The 18,380-nt window shown below is 40.7% G+C and overlaps 1 protein-coding gene across 13 annotated transcripts in view; it reads right to left on the bottom strand.

The window, feature by feature from the left end:
- The window catches only part of PSD3 (pleckstrin and Sec7 domain containing 3), a 568,569-nt gene that overhangs the window by 34,777 nt on the left and 515,412 nt on the right, over window positions 1–18,380 (bottom strand). For all 13 annotated transcript variants that reach the window (XM_082374818.1, XM_082374819.1, XM_082374827.1 and 10 more), the window contains 2 exons: window positions 13,226–13,383; window positions 10,171–10,315 (listed from right to left, as the gene is read on the bottom strand). In XM_082374818.1, coding sequence (XP_082230944.1) covers window positions 10,171–10,315; window positions 13,226–13,383 — 303 coding nt within the window. The remainder of the gene's footprint in view (window positions 1–10,170; window positions 10,316–13,225; window positions 13,384–18,380) is intronic.

Raw genomic sequence — 18,380 nt, 5'->3', positions numbered from 1 at the left:
TATGATCATCTCAATAGATGCAGAGAAAGCTTTCGACAAAATTCAACACCCATTTATGATAAAAGCCCTGCAGAAAGTAGGCATAGAGGGAACTTTCCTCAACATAATGAAGGCCATATATGACAAACCCACAGCCAACATTGTCCTCAATGGTGAAAAACTGAAGCCATTTCCACTAAGATCAGGAACAAGACAAGGTTGCCCACCCTCACCACTGTTATTCAACATAGTTTTGGAAATGTTAGCCACAGCAATCAGAGAAGAAAAAGAAATAAAAGGAATCCAAATCGGAAAAGAAGAAGTAAAGCTGTCACTGTTTGCAGATGACATGATACTATACATAGAGAATCCTAAAACTGCCACCAGAAAACTACTAGAGCTAATCAATGAATTTGGTAAAGTAGCAGGATACAAAATTAATGCACAGAAATCTCTTGCATTCCTATATACTAATGATGAAAAATCTGAAAGTGAAATTAAGAAAACACTCCCGTTTACCATTGCAACAAAAAGAATAAAATATCTAGGAATAAACCTACTTAAGGAGACAAAAGACCTGTATGCAGAAAATTATAGGACACTGATGAAAGAAATTAAAGATGATACAAATAGATGGAGAGATATACCATGTTCTTGCATTGGAAGAATCAACATTGTGAAAATGAGTCTACTACCCAAAGCAATCTACAGATTCAATGCAATCCCTATCAAACTACCAATGGCATTTTTCACAGAACTAGAACAAAAAATTTCACAATTTGTATGGAGACACAAAAGACCCCGAATAGCCAAAGCAATCTTGAGAACGAAAAATGGAGCTGGAGGAATCAGGCTCCCTGACTTCAGACTATATTACAAAGCTACAGTAATTAAGACAGTTTGGTACTGGCACAAAAACAGAAATATAGATCAGTGGCACAGAATAGAAAGCCTAGAGATAAACCCACGCACATATGGCCACCTTACTTTTGATAAAGGAGGCAAGAATATGCAATGGAGAAAAGACAGCCTCTTCAATAAGTGGTGCTGGGAAAACTGGACAGCTACATGTCAAAGAATGAAATTAGAACACTCCCTAACACCATACACAAAAATAAACTCCAAATGGATTAAAGACCTAAATGGAAGGCCAGACACTATAAAACTCTTAGAGGAAAACACAGGCAGAACACTGTATGACATAAATCACAGCAAGATCCTTTTTGACCCACCTCCTAGAGAAACGGAAATAAAAACAAAAATAAACAAATGGGACCTAATGAAACTTAAAACCTTTTGCACAGCAAAGGAAACCATAAACAAGATGAAAAGACAACCCTCAGAATGCGAGAAAATATCTGCAAATGAAGCAACTGACAAAGGATTAATCTCCAAAATTTATAAGCAGCTCATGCAGCTCAATATCAAAGAAACAAACAACCCAATCCAAAAATGGGCAGAAGGCCTAAATAGACATTTCTCCAAAGAAGAGATGCAGATTGGCAACAAACACATGAGAAGATGCTCAACATCACTAATTATTAGAGAAATGCAAATCAAAACTACAATGAGGTATCACCTCACACCGGTCAGAGTGGCCATTATCAAAAAAGCTACAAACAATAAATGCTGGAGAAGGTGTGGAGAAAAGGGAACCCTCTTGCACTGTTGGTGGGAATGTAAATTGTTACAGTCACTATGGAGAACAGTATGGAAGTTCCTTAAAAAACTAAAAATACAACTACCATACGACCCAGCAATCCCACTACTGGGCATATACCCTGAGAAAACCATAATTGAAAAAGTGTCATGTACCACAACGTTCACTGCAGCTCTATTTACAATAGCCAGGACATGGAAGCAAGCTAAGTGTCCATCAACAGATGAATGGATAAAGAAGATGTGGCACATATATACAATGGAATATTACTCAGCCATAAAAAGAAACAAAATTGAGTTATTTGTAGTGAGGTGGATGGACCTAGAGTCTGTCATACAGAGTGAAGTAAGTCAGAAAGAGAAAAACAAATACTGTACGCTAACACATATATATGAAATCTAAAAAAAAAAAAATGGTTCTGAAGAACCTAGGGGCAGGACAAGAATAAAGACAGAGAGGTAGAGAATGGACTTGAGGACACGGGGAGGGGGATGGGTAAGCTGGGACGAAGTGAGAGAGTGGCATGGACATATATACACTACCAAATGTAAAATAGATAGCTAGTGGGAAGCAGCCGCATAGCACAGGGAGATCAGCTCAGTGCTTTGTGACCACCTAGAGGGTGGGATAGGGAGGGTGGGAGGGAGATGCAAGAGGGAGGAGATATGGGGATATATGTATACGTATAGCTGATGCACTTTGTTATAAAGCAGAAACTAACACACCATTGTAAAGCAATTATACTCCAGTAAAGATGTTAAAAAAAAAATAGCAAACTCTAATTTCATGAAGAAAATATTTCTTAGCTGCTGAGGCAATGGGGACAGGCAAGCCGGTGTTCAAGATCTCACAGTGAGTCCAGGGCTGAGACAGTGCAAGAGCCTTCCCTTCTGAAGCACAGCCCAACGGTTCAGCCACCAGCCAGGCCCAGAAGTCAGCTCTCCATCCTTTTATACCAAGCATAAGACTTAGGGAGGGGAGGAAGGAAGAAGGCCAGAGGGAGGGGGCAGAAGGCTGGGGGGTGGGTAGGACACAGCTGTCCGCCCGCACTCTAACAGGACACCTACTAGGTTGACAGGTGCTGTGCTGGGTGCTTCTTCCCACTGTGGAATACAGAGCCCCAGGAATTCTAAAGTGAAAGAGAACCCGGCCTTCGCCCCTCTAACCTCTTCCTCTTGGAGGCCATGGAGATCCAGAAAGGTCAAGTCCTTGCTTGAGGCCCCAGAGGTAAAGGCAGAGGGGCAGCAGCCCCATTCCCCCAACTCTGAGCCTCCAGACAACTGTATAAAATCCAAAGGGCTGCTGAAAACACAAGCTTCAAAACAGTCTGCTCCCTGCTGGGTCAGTGCTGACCTGAGCCGTCAAGGCTCTTGGGAAATGCATTGGTCCTCAACTGCCTTCTCTCCCGTGGCTCTTAGACACCCGGTTTTAACAACCAGGTCCTTTCTGCAAACCCCACTCAAAGCCAGAGTTCCCCGGATTCACAGCCGATTCCTCTGCTGCGTGTACAGAACTTACAAGTCTACACCACATGCTCAGTACAAAACATACCCTGACCCCTGCGGGAATTTCGTCTCCTCTACTGATTATAAGCTCTCTGGAGGCAGAGCAAGTTCATTTTCCCTTCTCTCAACTCATCCAGTGTCTAGCATGGTGCTGGGCGGGGGAGAGAAGAGAGGCACCATTCTGGCTTGTAGACATGACCTGCTTAACGTCAACTGACCCCTTCAGCTTCCATTAGCTGAGAGCCAAAACCAAGTCTGAGCTATTTTTGTAATGCCCACACACCTCACACAGTACCTGATATATGGGTCTCTCAGGAAACAGGAACTGACTTACTTTTTTAAAATGGAATAAATGGACTTACTTTTTTAAAAAAAGGGAAGGTAAAGAGGGAGACCTCAGACTGTTTCCTTGTGCTGTTTTAAAGTAGACATGATTTAGAAGGTAATGGCATTTGTAGGAATCTGCTAGGCAATTAACAAGTCAAATTGCTAAATACTGCAGCTTCATCAAACCCAAGCCGCAGGTATTTAGACTAAAGAACCCCTGCCTTCAAGTCAGCCCGAGGGGGGCTATTGCTGAAAGCACCATCAGAAAGATTTTGTTTCATCATTTCACGTTTAAGACGGTTTTAAAGACCTTAAGCAGTGTTTAGTGAGCTTCAGCATAATAATCTAATTGTTTTATTGAGTACTTAGTATATGTTAACTATTCAATTCAACCCTCTAGTAAATGAATACGAAAGCTGTCTATTCTGAAAAGGTGTAGCAAACAAAGTGTGGTCCAAGTTCATGCCAAGGAGTCCAGACTGCATCTTGTTGGCAATAGTGAGCCAGTTAAGGTTAAGTGACATCAAAGCAATCATGTTTTAGCCAGAACTGTGCAGATTGGATTGAAGAGAAGCAAGATGAGAGGAAGGGAGATCTCCCGTGGTTCTAGGAAGGGTCTGCCAGAGTTTTCCAAAGCAGGGCATGCGCCCCAGGCAAGGTGATCCACTGGGAAGAATTTTTAAAATCAGCACTGAGATATAATTCACATTTACCACACAAATCACCCATTTGAAATGTACAATTCAGAGTTTTTTAATATATTCACAGGGCTGTGCAACCATCACCACATTTAATTTTATGACATTTTAGATCCCCTAAAAGAGACCCTTTTGGAATGGAATCACACAACACGTTCCTTTTGTGACTGGCTTCTTTCACTTAGCACGGTTTCCAAGGTTCATCTACACTCTAGGATGTATCAGTGCTTCACTGTTTTATGGCTGAATAAAGTCCCATTGTATGGATATATTACGTTTTATTCATCCATTTATCAGCTGATGGCCATTTCCACCTTTGGCTGTTAGGAATAATGCTGCTGTGAACATTCATGTAAAAGTTTTTATGTGAATGTATGTTTTCATTCTCTTGTTATCAAAGTAGGAGTGAAATTACTGGGTCACATGCTAACTCTCTGTTTGATCATTTGATAAAGCACCGAAGTGTTCTCCAAAGAAGCTGCTTCATTTTATATTCCTATCAGCAATATATGAGAGTTCTAATTTTTCCATAACCTCACCAATGTATTACTTTTCATAAAAATTTTAAAAAACTTATAGCCATCCTAATGGTATCTCATGGCTCTGATTTGTATTCCCCTAATGACTAATGATGTTCAGCACTTTTTCATGTTATATTGATAGTAAGACATGTAACATATTTTATTTAAAAAATACACATATTGAAGGATATCTGCTCAAATATTTAGTGTTGATAAGGTAAATGACCAAAAAATTAGGACACCAGTGATCTGGGCACAAAATAACAAGAGTCTGAATTAAGAGATGTGGGTAGGATATGAAAGATGTGTAGGAAGTAGAAGTGACAGGACTGAAAGTATGACACTGAGTGGGGTGGGAAGGGTGTGGTTCTGGCCAGTGAGGGACACACTCTGAGAATGCCTTCATCCTCTGAAAGCCCGCTGCTCCTCACGTCTGCCTGTGGAGAAGGGCGTTGAGAGGGCGAGTTGGCCGGTTGACCCTGGAGCCGGACCTGGGCACCCGGAGGCTCCTCACCCAGCCCCCGCCCTCGGAATGTGCATTCCGCTTGCCTTCCCCGTGCTAGGAGCTGCCCAAGGACGCGGCCTTGAGACAGTAAGGTGTTGTTGGGACCATCTGGATGGCCTACCTGACTGGAACCCAGTTAAGGCTGCTTATAAACTTTAAGATCCTGGAGGCGGGTGCAGAGATCCGCTGTGTCTCAGACGCCCAAGACAAGCCTCGTAAGTTCCCTCGCGTATTAAACCTGCCACCTACCAGTCCGGAGTGACTGCCTCTTTCTTCGGTCTCCCCCTGCCCTCCTCATACGGGGCCAGGTTGTGAACCAACATTGCCCCACTCACCTTGTCCTTAGCGCTACTGCCATGCGGTCAAGCACAGGGCAGCACGAGGGTGAGAAGCAAATACAGAACCTCCTGTTTGCGACTGGGTTAATCACAAGGCTGGCCCTCAGGAGTTAGCATTTAGTGATCATCCATTGAGTCAAACTTCTACAGAACAGTGGTTGGAATTCAAAGCAGGAAACAGGACAAGATACCTGAGGAAATGACACCGTCATGAGGTACAGGTCTCCAGAGAAGTAGTGAAACGGAGGCAGGTTTTGTCACAGGGCAGGGTCTCTGGTCTGCACTGCGTATGGCAGGACACCGGTGTGTCTCAGAAACACACATATTCCCCGGGACCCTGGCCCAGACCTGATCAATCGAGGCGGGGGGCCGGGGGATGAGAAATGTGCGCTTTAAATAAGTCCCCAGATAATTCTTATGCAAATTAATGTCTGAAAATGACTACTTTGATGAGTAGAAAAGGAGGTCCAGTAGATCTTGAAGATGGCCAACCATGAAATCCTAAGTTTGGAGTGCTATACCAGAAGGAGAAACAAAACTTACATTTTCATACTAGTCTCTCCACCTGCGACAGAGGAAGAAAAATATGCTCTGGCAACATGGTCATGAAAAACAACTAGAAGAAGGCGACTCCTCCCACACAGCAGAGTTGCTCAGAAAGAACCACGCTGCTCTGACAATAATCAATTCCAATAACGACGGCTAATATGGTTTGGAGAGAAGACAAGAATAAATTAAAGAAAAGCCTGCAAATGACAGGGTGATGAACAGTGTGTCTTTAAAAGCACCAAACACTCTTCTAATTGAATGTTTAGTTTTTCCTAACACTGTCTGACTCTTTTCCAGCAGGGCACTCACACTGTTATACATTATTTTATAAACTGAAATTGTCCAAGGGGTCTGGCGTTTCGGGGCGTGGCAGCAAGGCTGTGGGCATGTGGAGAAAGGAAAGACGGCCGGGCTAGAGCAGTGGCTCCCAACAGCAGGGACGGGCCCCACACGACATTCGGCCATGTCTGGAGACATTTTTGGTTGTCACAACTGGGGGGATGATACTGCCATCAAGTGCGCAGAGGCTGGGGATACTGCCTAACACCCTACAATCCACAACAAAGAACTACCCAGGCCAAAAGGTCAGCGGGGCCGAGACTGAGAATGCCCGGGCTAAAGGAGGGGGCCTCGCCTTCAAGGCACTGGAGGCCCTGTGGGCGCATCCAGACACACCTTCCAGGTTCACTGAAGGTGCACTGTGACTCCAGCAAAGACACGCCCCGGGAGTCTCCGTCTGAAATGGAGGGTACCCCAAACACCCGCACCAGGCTGTGTGCACACCAACGCTCTCTCCCTCTTTCTAACCTGTTCTTTATCATGTGCTTGGTTCTACACATTCGTTTCTAATTGTCCTATTACTCTCAAAGGTAAAGCACACTTTTCATTTTTAGTAAACAAACACGACAACCTGGGCAAAAAATACAGAGCTAGTGATAGAAAGAATCTTAAAAACATTCTAGACAATTTCCTCACCTTCCAGGTGGAAAACTGAGGCCCACAAAGGCTCGGTGACTTACTTGTCTGGGAGGAAGTCATCTTATTTTTTTACAAAGAAATTAAATTCCCAAAAGGGTTTGGTCATCTTATGTGACACAAGAGGATGCTTCTTTCTGGTTACTACTTGCTTATTTAAAATCTTGAACCCGTCATTTTGATCACATTACATATGCATTTTTTGCACCTCCATGTTCAAAATGAGGAAAAATATCAAAAAAGTTATGCATTCCATTTTTAATTCCAATGTAGGACATTTGTTTAAAATAACAGCTTCTGCCTTGATAAAAGTGGTATGGCCTTGTGGTAAAAATATACAAATAGATAAACACATTCATTTTCACGTATAAGTGACTTATTAAGGTACAGCCCATACATAAATAGGATAGTAACACATTTTTTAAAGTAGAAAATAAACAGAAATGTAGGTTCTACAGTGAGGAAAGAAAAAGGAAAAGCTCTCATGTTGCTCTATACTTATTAATGTTCCTCTTTAACTTCAGATCACCTTCCCCCCCCGGATCTTTTATAGGAGTAGTTGCGAGAAAGACCAATCTATTGAAAGGTAATGATTAGAAAATTCCTAGTGAAATTAATAGAATAAAACTCAACTTTTGAAAGTATTTTTTTGCCTCTAGTTATTCAATTGTTTTTCTCTCCTCTTACCTTATGTAATGTGGCTTACTATTTATGTCAAGTACCCAAAATTATAGTGGGGAAATGCATTTGCTTTAAGAGTTTGTATTTTAGTTGGGTAGACGGAGAAGTCTGCCAACATACTTTCTGGCCATCAATAAGAGGTAAAGCCTTCCTTTTCTCTTAGAATATTTATTTTCCTTGAAAGTTAAATGCCATTCTGCCTTGTAAAGTGAGCTGGCTCGGTCCTTTCTATTCCTAACAGCTTTTTCGGTAGTTAGTCTATGAACTAGATAGGAATAGCAATGCTTACGTGGGGAGCATCCAAATCACGTTAATAATAATTACGAATTTACAGAAACAAAAGAATCTCTACTGAAACCATGCCTCCTCTGCTCTCAGCACCAGCTTGTCTTTATGAACTTAGGCAGGACTCACACACGTCCCCTCCTCCACATCCTCACTGCCTTCCATCCCCCTTAAGGAGGACCAACGTGGCTGCTCCCCCATCACTCCCGAAACTGCTCTCACTGTATGACCCAGTCACCTCCTGCCACTTCACAGGAGATCTTTTTGTCCTGTTTGTACCTGATCTTTCCGCCCTTCTCTTGGCATAACATTCTCCCTGGGTTTTTTCTTGACTAACTTAAAAACTATTGTTTCTCAAGTGTCTGTTTTGGTCTGCTTCTGAGCACTCATTGCAACATTTGGAGGTAGAAAGAGGAAAAGGACACAGGAAAGGACCCTGGGAAGAAGCACCAGGAGGGAAAGCAGGAGACGATGGGGTCCCAAAAGCCAGATCAGACACCACAGTCCTCAGTGTCCAAGACCAGGTGACAGCCCTTATTCCTCACTTCAGGGAGCACTAAGGACCATCAACATGCCCCAAACCCTTACACTTCTGCCACCTCCTCTTTAACTAACTTAGTTTTCCCCTGCATTATTGAAAGCGCCTTCCTGCTTTAGTAGTTTCCTCCTCTAGTACTTTCTTCCTATTGTAACAAGAAAAACTTTTAAAGCACAGATTTGATCACATTAATTTCCTGCTTATACTATTATCCTAAGGATGCTGGGAACCAGTGAAGCATCCAAAATCCTACACCTGACAAACCAGACTTTTCATCATTTGGCATTTGCTTACCTCCACAGAGGAATGTTTCTTGCCTTTTCACAACACTCTGTACTCAAGTCACATCTGATAACTTATGTGTACCTCCTACATCCCAGCGCTTTCTCCTCTGGGCCTTTTGGACCTCTGCTGGGTCATTCTCTTTCCCACACCACACCTACCTGCTGCTCATCCTGTGAGCTTCGTATTAGCTAGCACACTTCCTCCTTCCTCCAAGGCCAGGCCCTAACTTGCACCCCAACAGTACTCTGGACTTATCCTTCATGTACCTCTAATCAAACTGCGTTACAATTACTTACTTGTTTATATTTGTCAATTCGATCCCAGAGACCGCCTGGGTTTCACTTGCCTTTTTCCAGTGCCAAAAATAGTCTCTGAGGTACAACAGGCACATGATACATATTTATTAATAAATGTTCCATTCATGATGTCAGATGTGTAGAGGAGCTAGTTAATATCAAGACTTGGTTGATTAAAGCCAGATGAAACTATTTCTGTTATTGCACCAATAAGAAATTCACAAAGACATCAAAGTAGCTTCCAAAATCCTTAACTAATCAATGGCTATAGCGGCACTGCAGACAGGTTTAAAATTGACAAACGTGGCTTGTATGCAATGTCTTAGAACAGAGTTTTAAGTAAGAAAGGAACACAGTAAAATGTGGTCTTTAGAGAGATCACTCCTACAAACGGAGAGCAGCTCATGTGAATACATCTAAAGAGAGTTCTAGCATGCTTTGTCTGGATTAGCTGGGAAAACCACCAGGGTTCACTTAGATCCTCCCTGAGAGGTAGGGAAGGCTCTGCCCCACTGCACTGTGAATAGTGGATCCCTGGGAATATTTTTATATACTCAGCATCAAATACAGTCTGGGATATGGGAAAAGCTCAATAAAATGAAAAGTTAAATGAATGAATGAATAAAAAGCTTGTTTCCAAGCCAGGATGTCTAACATTAGCCAGTTATTTAAAAAATATGCACTGTTAGTAAAAACAAAAATCAAAATCAAAAATCAAAAATGAGGCTGGTATGACTGATTAGTAAACTAATATAAATTTTTCAAAGTATTTTTCAAGTAATTTTTCAAAGTACTTGAAAGTAATTCAAAGTATGTGTCCTACCAACCTTGACTCAAATGTGTCAGCTTCCCACAGGAAGTATAAAAGTCAGCACACTGCATTTTGCCCCACTTGTACAACACTGTCCTCCGGGGCAAGGTCTCATCCCTGCCCCCAAAATATGGAGTATTATTCAAATACAAATATTAAGAAGATTATTTAACAAAGTGCTTTTTTCCAAGGTCAAAGCACGATCAAAATGACTAACCTGAGACAATTTTGTAGTGGTGGCAGGCAGAAGTGGGCGACTAAACTTCTTCTGAGATCCGATGGCTGCTGGAAATGGTGGTGCAGAAAATACAGCTGCAACACAATTAATTTTGTTTATCCACCCTTGCATTTCCTCTGGACTCCTATGAGAAACAGATATATTTATGTTAGGGTATTTCTGTATCTAAGTGCATCACATCTTGCCCATTTCTCATTACTGATCTGAAATGGCATACAAAATCATTTATTCTTCTTGGTACAAATAATCCCTGACAAAACTTCATTGGAGACTAACATTTTCAAAAGCAATCACCATGGTAATAAAAGGCCCTGGAACCTAGGATCATCATAGTGTAAGGCTATGATTCTCTCCCAAGGATACAGAAGGAAATAAAGCAAAATCACTTCACAATAAATATTTACTAAACCCCCTACTTTCTATTTGATACTAGCCTAGGTCAAAAATTAATTTAAAAATTAACTCATCTCTTCCAATCACATAATTTGATTTTAAAATGCAACTGAGGGATAAACTGATAGAGGGAATGTAAAAGGGTATATACACCCACTTTGGAAAATAGTTTGGACAGTTTCTTAAAAACTATAAACTATAAATTTATTATACAACCCAGCAATTCTACTTCTAGGTACACACTCAAGGGAAATAAAAACATATAGGCACTAAAAGATTTGTATGTGAAGTTCATAGCAGCACTATTTATAAGCATCAAAAAGGAGAAACACTCTAAATGCCCATCAACTAGTGAATGAATAAACAAAACATGGTCTAGGGCTTTCCTGGTGGTGCACTGATTAAGAATCCGTCTGCCAATGCAGGGGACACGGGTTTGAGCCCTGGTCCAGGAAGATCCCACATGCCACAGAGCAGCTAAGCCCGTGCGCCACAACTACTGAGCCCACGAGCCACAGCTACTGAGCCTGTGTGCCACAACTACTGAAGCTCGTGCCCCTAGAGCTGTGCTCTGCAACAAGAGAAGCCACTGCAATGAGAAGCCCGCGCACCGCAACGAAGAGTAGCCCCTGCTCGCCGCAACTAGAGAAAGCCCGCGTGCAGCAACGAAGACCCAATGCAACCAAAAATAAAAGTAAATAAAATTAAAAACAAAACAAAAACAAAAACACGGTCTATATCTATACGGTGGAATACCATCCAGCAGCAAAGGTATGGAGTGCTGAGGCAGGTTACAGCATGGATGACCCCAAAACTTCACACTGAGCTAAAGAAAAGCCCACGTATTCTGTGACTGCATTTATATGGAAAATCCAGAAAGGGCAATACAAAGAGGAAACTAGTGGTGTCCGGGCTGTGGGTGAGAACGGCACAGGGGATTGGGGTGGGGTGATGAAAGTGTTCCAAAACTGGATTGTGTTGCACAATTCTGCAAATTTGCTAAACATCATTGTACACTTAAAAGTATGTACAGTATACCTCAGTAGGACATTAAAAAATCCACCTGACAGGGTGTGGAAATCTCCTGATGTCGGTATCATACTTTTAACTTATATGTCATGTTTGCAGAGCCCAGCACTGACAGCACTTGTGAACTCATAAATCAATGGGAGAAATAGTCCTGAACTAGGTGAGATACCCACCATGTATATAATCAATAAAAAGATGGACAAGAAGTCAGCCCATCTAAAAATCATTTCCTGTACTGATGGCTCTGAAAGCTACCACGCTAACCTGACACCACACCCAGGTGTCACCCTCATCGTGCCCCGCATGCCTCTCTGACCCGTGTGCCTCTCCAACCTGTTATTTCAATCGACTGATTTCTGCATCAGTCCCACTTGGAGTAATTAGCTCTCTTTAGTTACCGTATCCAGCATTTTAGACATTTAAAAACAATAATGCTGGGGAACAGAATAACGTGGGGGACCTTTATGACTAATGGCTGTGATTACACATCCGGCTGTGGCTCTCTTGTGTTGCTAGTCATCTCCCACACCAAAAACTCCTCTGTGACTTGGGTTTCCTTACAACTTCCTCCTCGCCTGATGTCAGCAATCTCATGCCTTTGTGAGCTCAGCATCCCCAAATCACCAGAGTACCTGTTCTTGTTCTCATTTCCTCTGCTAGTCTTCCACTGTTTTGATCAGCAAGCCTGCAGATACCTGTGTTTACTCTATTGATGTCAAATTTAATGCCAGTGTCTAATGCAGCCAGTTGGTAGTGTTGTGTTGAGAGTGATTCTGAAGTCAAGCTCAGGCTGTAAAAGGCATGCCATGAATAATTAACACTGCCTGCCACGGACACTGATGCTATGATATGTGCTATTAAAATTCCTGTTCTGGAGGCTCAGTTCTAAAAATCCAAAGTTTCTCACTTCATAAATCCAGAATTCTCCACTTGGAGTGTTCTATTTTTAATCTAAAGGCTGTCACAGACCCCTTATTAAACTGGCAATCCATCCCATTTCCTTGCCCACAATATGATTTTATCTTTTCCTTCTAGTTTAATCACAAACTATTAGGGCTCAGAAGGAGAGAGAAGAGAGAGAGCAAAATGAAAATCTACACTTCTTGAACAGCCTCTGTGTGCCAGGCACTGTGTGAGGCTCTTTACATGCTTCATCTCATTTGCTTCCAAAAGAACCCTGAGAAATAAACATTATGAACATTATTATTATCATTATCTACACTAGCCACCAGCTGAGGTTCAAAGAGGTTAAATTTACATGCTAGGACAAAGAGTTAGGAAACGGTAATCTGAATCCAGGTCTATTTTACTCACTGTGTGATAGAACTTGCATACTAACACCCTTGTATTTTATTTACGAGGGTATTACAGTCTAGAGGTGGTAAGTGGTTGACAAAGGGTCACAGGGCTCTTTTGCAGCAAACAAAAAACTTGCCCTAGGGTTTCTATTTCGTATTCTAGTTTTCTTTGACAGTTGTCTCTCTATTGCAACCAGTTAATGACTCTGACTCCAACTCAAACAGTTTCCCCTGCAGATCCCGATTCTATTTCTCGGTGTAAAGTGGTGCTCTGCAAACTAAAAAACCAAACCAAACCAACCAACGAAACCTACTGGGCTTGAAAAAGCAAGACCCTCCAATCAGCAGTTTTCAGTTTGAGCACATTGGGTTTCTTCTCGTAGTCCGTGGCCCGGGACGCCAGTGCGTGGTGCACACTCACAGCGTTTTTCAGGTCCTCTTCCGACAGGGCCTTCTCTGGCTTATATTCATCCTGTGGGCAGATACGAAGAAAGCAAAGACATGTTCAGACTTCATCTTCTCTTTTTAAAACCTAAGACAATAAGAAAAATTTTAGAGAATCCATGAAGGTGCATGAAAAAAGTGAAATGAATGGTGGGTAGAAACAACTCCTTGCTACTTCATAAATGTCATAAAAAATCCTGTTCTTTGAAAAGTATGCTCAGAATAAGAAAATACACATTTACCAAAGGGGCACTTTTGAAAAAGCTGATATATAATAATTAAAGTAAAGAGCTAAGGAAGGTCAAAGACAAAATATCTATCACACATGTTTTATAGTGATTTGAAATGAAGCTAGGTCTAATAGGGTGATTTGGTTTCAGGAGCAAAAGGACATATGCAAAAGCCCCCAGGACGCATCAGCAGAACTGTGCTGATGGTGAAAAACTATGCCACTGTGTTTGCTCAAAAGATACTACATTTTCCCGATACTTTCTTTTGAGGCAAATATTATTAAAAGAAAAATGAACAGTAAAATAAAACAATTTCTCCAGCTGTTCTCTGAAAGAAAAGAGGAAAATCAGTTTAATCTTAAATCAGGAGAAAGCTTAGCTCTATTATCATAAATTTGAAAAATGGGTAAAATTACATAGAAAAGGAGGGTGTCATGGATAGACACAATTTTATCTTTGGGCATGATCCAGACACAATTCATAGAATTTATAAAGGTTCTTTTGTATGGCTTCCCTCCAAACATAACTAAAAAAAATCTCAACTAGTAGAAAAATAAGAATTTAAAACAAATGTGATATTATTATTATTATTATATCTAGTAGTTTCCTTGGGTCCATAAGAATAAAAAAGGTCTGAAAACCAAAGTCAATATAGTAGACATTACACAGTGTTGTAGGAGATGTTTTTTAGTTTTTAGATGTTTAAGTTCCTCTCCCCCCTTCCCATATTTTTTCAGACTTGATGCTAAATAAACTTGCACTTCTTCTGTAAAGAACACACACACACACACACACACACACACACACACACACACACACACGCGCGTCCTCACCTTCTAATTAGTACTAAAAGCCTAAAGGAAGACACTGTCTATTCTATTATCACAGTCTGGTTTTACAAATTTCCAAAATGATAATTACACTCTCCCATACCTCCTCCTCCCTTCCCCGAGGCCCCAGCACAAATAGAGCTCTTCAGAGGTACTTGTGCCATAGATTCAAAGTGAGTCAGAAATAAACAGCATCTGCTGATCCTTAGTGATCACTGTCAGTGACAGTGCTGAGACAAAGGTGGGAAAACCGAAGATGCTCAGTAAATGCCAACAGCAATATAAAAATTATACAGTTTATAATACTAAATGATAAAATTACTGCTTTAAGATAGCTACAGCTGAATTCTCTTAAGCCTCAGAGATTAAGAACTGCTGTCGACAATAACCATTTTCCAGAGAAGTATGACGAATAAAGGAGAATTATTTTAAAATCATAAAATAAATACAATATATTTACATGTATCTGTTCTTCGACAATTCCCATTAATGCATACAACTATAATCTAGCTATGTTTTGGGGTCTTGTCTTTTCTACGTGGGATTTTTCTTAGTGATTTAGCATTCCAAAACTTCACAGATCTCCTTCCAGGGGAATTGTTATTAGAGCAGGAGTATCAGCTAGAGGCAGCATGACGACAAATTCCCCCCGGCCTCAGAATTAGGCTGCAACAGAGCCCTGCATGGCTGGCCATGCACTCAGCTTACCCACTTAGCTCCAGATAGGAATCTGAGGTGGACGAGTTATGGGGAGTGGGGATAAGTGGTCAGGGACAAGACTGTCTTCAGAGAGTTTATACACTAAGTCCATTTCCGTACATACTGATCTCTAACACACCTGATATTTGACTTTGCACAGAGATCAGCCTAGAAATTTGTATGCACCGTTTTTTGATATTCTAGGCCCATAATTTGGGTTTTTATCTTAATTCCTTCTCACTAGCTTCTTTTGGTTAATTTTTTGTTGTTTGAATTTAAAACGATTACTTAGTTTTTTATTTTTCATATTTCTTCTTTAATTAAGAATTTAAGACTATAATTTTTCCTCTGAGTACAAGTTACACATAACTTGGGAATGAAGAGTATTTTTTCATTGTTCTCTAGATGATTTGCAGTTTTATTTTTTTCTCTCTCTTCTTCAATCTCAGTCATGTCAAAGAATGTTTCTCAAATTTAAAGCACCTAAAGTTTTTAGTTATTTATCATTATATATTTCTAATTTTATTGGTTTGTGACCAGAGAATGAGGTCTGTAAAATCTATTTTATTTACTTAAAATTTGCTAAGGTTAATTTCTCAGGGTTTTCCAACAACTTGTTTAGTTTTTGTTATTGTTCCATGGACATAAAGTTATTCTCTGAGGGATGAGTGTGTATTTATATTCAGGTTTATTGATTCAGTTCCTCTATGTTCTTACAGTATTTTTCCACCATGTTCTGTGTGCTATTTATTATTTTAAAAGGTTCTTCTTTATCCACGTTAGTGCTTAGTTATATAAGATGGAAACTTAAAAGGCTCTCTTCCCCCACCAAATGCTCTATTTCTCTGTATCAACAAGACTTTAAAAATAGTTTCACTTCCCTCCCTACCCTTCCCATTAATCCTAAATTTTGATAAAAGTTTAGTATGTTTTATTCTGCAATCTTATTAAAATTATCTTGTATTATGTATTTTCTGTTTCAAGAAATCCTATTTTGCACTTATATTACATATTCCCTGAATCTCTCCTTATTCTTTTAGATTTAATTGTGTCCATGTTTCATTGCTCACCTACTTTCTATCTTTTCTCCATCTTGAGGTCTCTTTTCTCATCCCTTTGTTATTTTCTCTTCTTGCAAGTACTTTTCTCAGGTGGGTGATGTCCTCCAGTCCTTACTTTCAAGCGTCTCTTGCTTTCCTTCTCAGGTGGAGAACTGGGTATGGAGCTTTGGGCTGCAGTCTTTTTCCACTCGGTACTCTGCAGATGCTATTCTGTCTTCTAGCTTCCAGTTTCACTTAAGTCCAACACCAGTCTGATTCTCTTTTGCTTTTCTTGTATTTTCTGTCAGGAATCTCATAGGGTTTTATTTTTATCCTTAGAATTTAGGAATTTTTGCTCGGCTATGCCCTAACATTCTCATCTACCTGGTCTGGAGCTAAAAAAAATCCCACGCTAGTTCTCCCTTATATGATCACTCACTTGCACTGCTGACAGCTGCTAAAGACAACCAACCCAGCTATGTAGATGTGTGTCACCCAGATGTATGGTCTCCAGCTATGGCTGCACCCAGCACCGACCGACAATGCTTTTACTCCTCCACGATAACCCCTCTGGTCCATTCTGCCAAACATCCACCATTCTCTTCAACACTCCTATCCCACGACAAAGATGGTTAAGAGCACAGGTGCCTGGGGTTAGACCCATCTCTTCAAATGTCTAGCTCTGATATGGTACTTAACATTTCCATGACTGTAGGAAGGTTAATTAAATTCATTAAACTTCATTTTCTTTGAGGAGTAGTGATAATACTTTCCTCATAGAGCTGTATTATGAAATTCAATGAGATACTATTTTTTTTTAACTCTAAATAATGTTCACAGCAGAAAGTAAGCACTTAGATGTTAGCTGATATAATAATCCCTAATAATAATTTTTAGTAGCATATAGCTTGAACTTGTATTTTATAAGGTCAAACTTGTAAATGTCAAATTTTCTGCTTACATGCCCTGTAAACGCGTATTTTGTGACCACCTTTATCCTCTTTCCTCCTTACACAGAGGAGTCCTGCTCAAGGCTAATCCTGTACTCCAGGATCAACCTCCCTCCACCAACCCTTCCTAGGATCTTACTGCGTTGGTTATTATCCTTCCACTATATTTTAAATCATTCGTATCTACAGCCTTCTTCCCCACAGGCTATAAATACCCTCAAGGTCTCTCTATTATTTGTAAGATAATAGTCCCTCCTGAATATTGCTTTCTCCTAGCTGTCACCTCTAGCTGTCACCTCTCTCTTTTCCTTCATATAAAATGAGTCCACATTAACTACTTTTATACATTAATTTCCAGTTTACCCTTTAACCCACTGGAACCTGGAGTCCATTTCTACACTTCATTGAAACTGCTCTGGCAAAGGTCAGCAATGAACTCCTAACTGCAAAATTTAATAGATTCTTTTAAGTTTTCGTCTTATAGCACCAAAGGAAGTCAACAATACTCTTGAAATTCTTCCATGGCTTCTCCTTACAATTCTCTCCTGGTTTCTCTCCTATACTCTGACCATGACTCTGCTATCTCCTCTTTAGCCTGTTTGTCAGCTGTCAGTTCTGCCACTGGCCTTCATCCTTTCTCATCCCATAAATGCGCCTTGGGATGATTATGACTACAGTTGACGCTTGAACAACGCATGCGTTGGGGCAGGTGAAGATCCACATATAACTTATAGTCGGCCTTCCATTTATGATGTTCCTCCCTAACCTCTGTTCTTCTGTATCCACGGTTCCCCATGAGCGAATTCAACCTCCTATGAATCATGTAGTATGTAGTGCTTTACTGTTGAAGAATCTGCTGACAAGTGAACCTGCGCAGCTCAAACTTGTGTTGCTCAAGGGTCAACTCTACTCTTATCAGTTGAAGTCCCACCTATACCATGATGCCTAACAAACTGCTGCAGATGAATAAGAAACCCAAGACCAATCCTTAGCTATTAATATTGGATGACTTAGACCTTTGGAGCAACTACACATATTCTTGGAGCATATTCTCTCTGCTGATATTTTCCTTTAAAACCAAGCTTAAAGGATGACATTCTTAGACCTCTCTAAAAGTGCGAAGAATTTTAAAAAGCAACATTTATTATAGCTCTAAGTAAAAGTGAACAGTAATTATCAACTTGGAAGAATTGCACCATGGTTTCTGAAGAGGACTCTAAGACAGTTTCCTAAACTCTAAGGTACCTAACATTGGAAGGAAAATACTGCACAGGCC

The sequence above is a fragment of the Balaenoptera borealis genome, assembly GCF_965194805.1.
Source record: "Balaenoptera borealis genome assembly, chromosome: 21".
NCBI lineage: Eukaryota > Metazoa > Chordata > Mammalia > Artiodactyla > Balaenopteridae > Balaenoptera > Balaenoptera borealis.
This window is presented reverse-complemented; position numbering and strand designations above follow the sequence as displayed.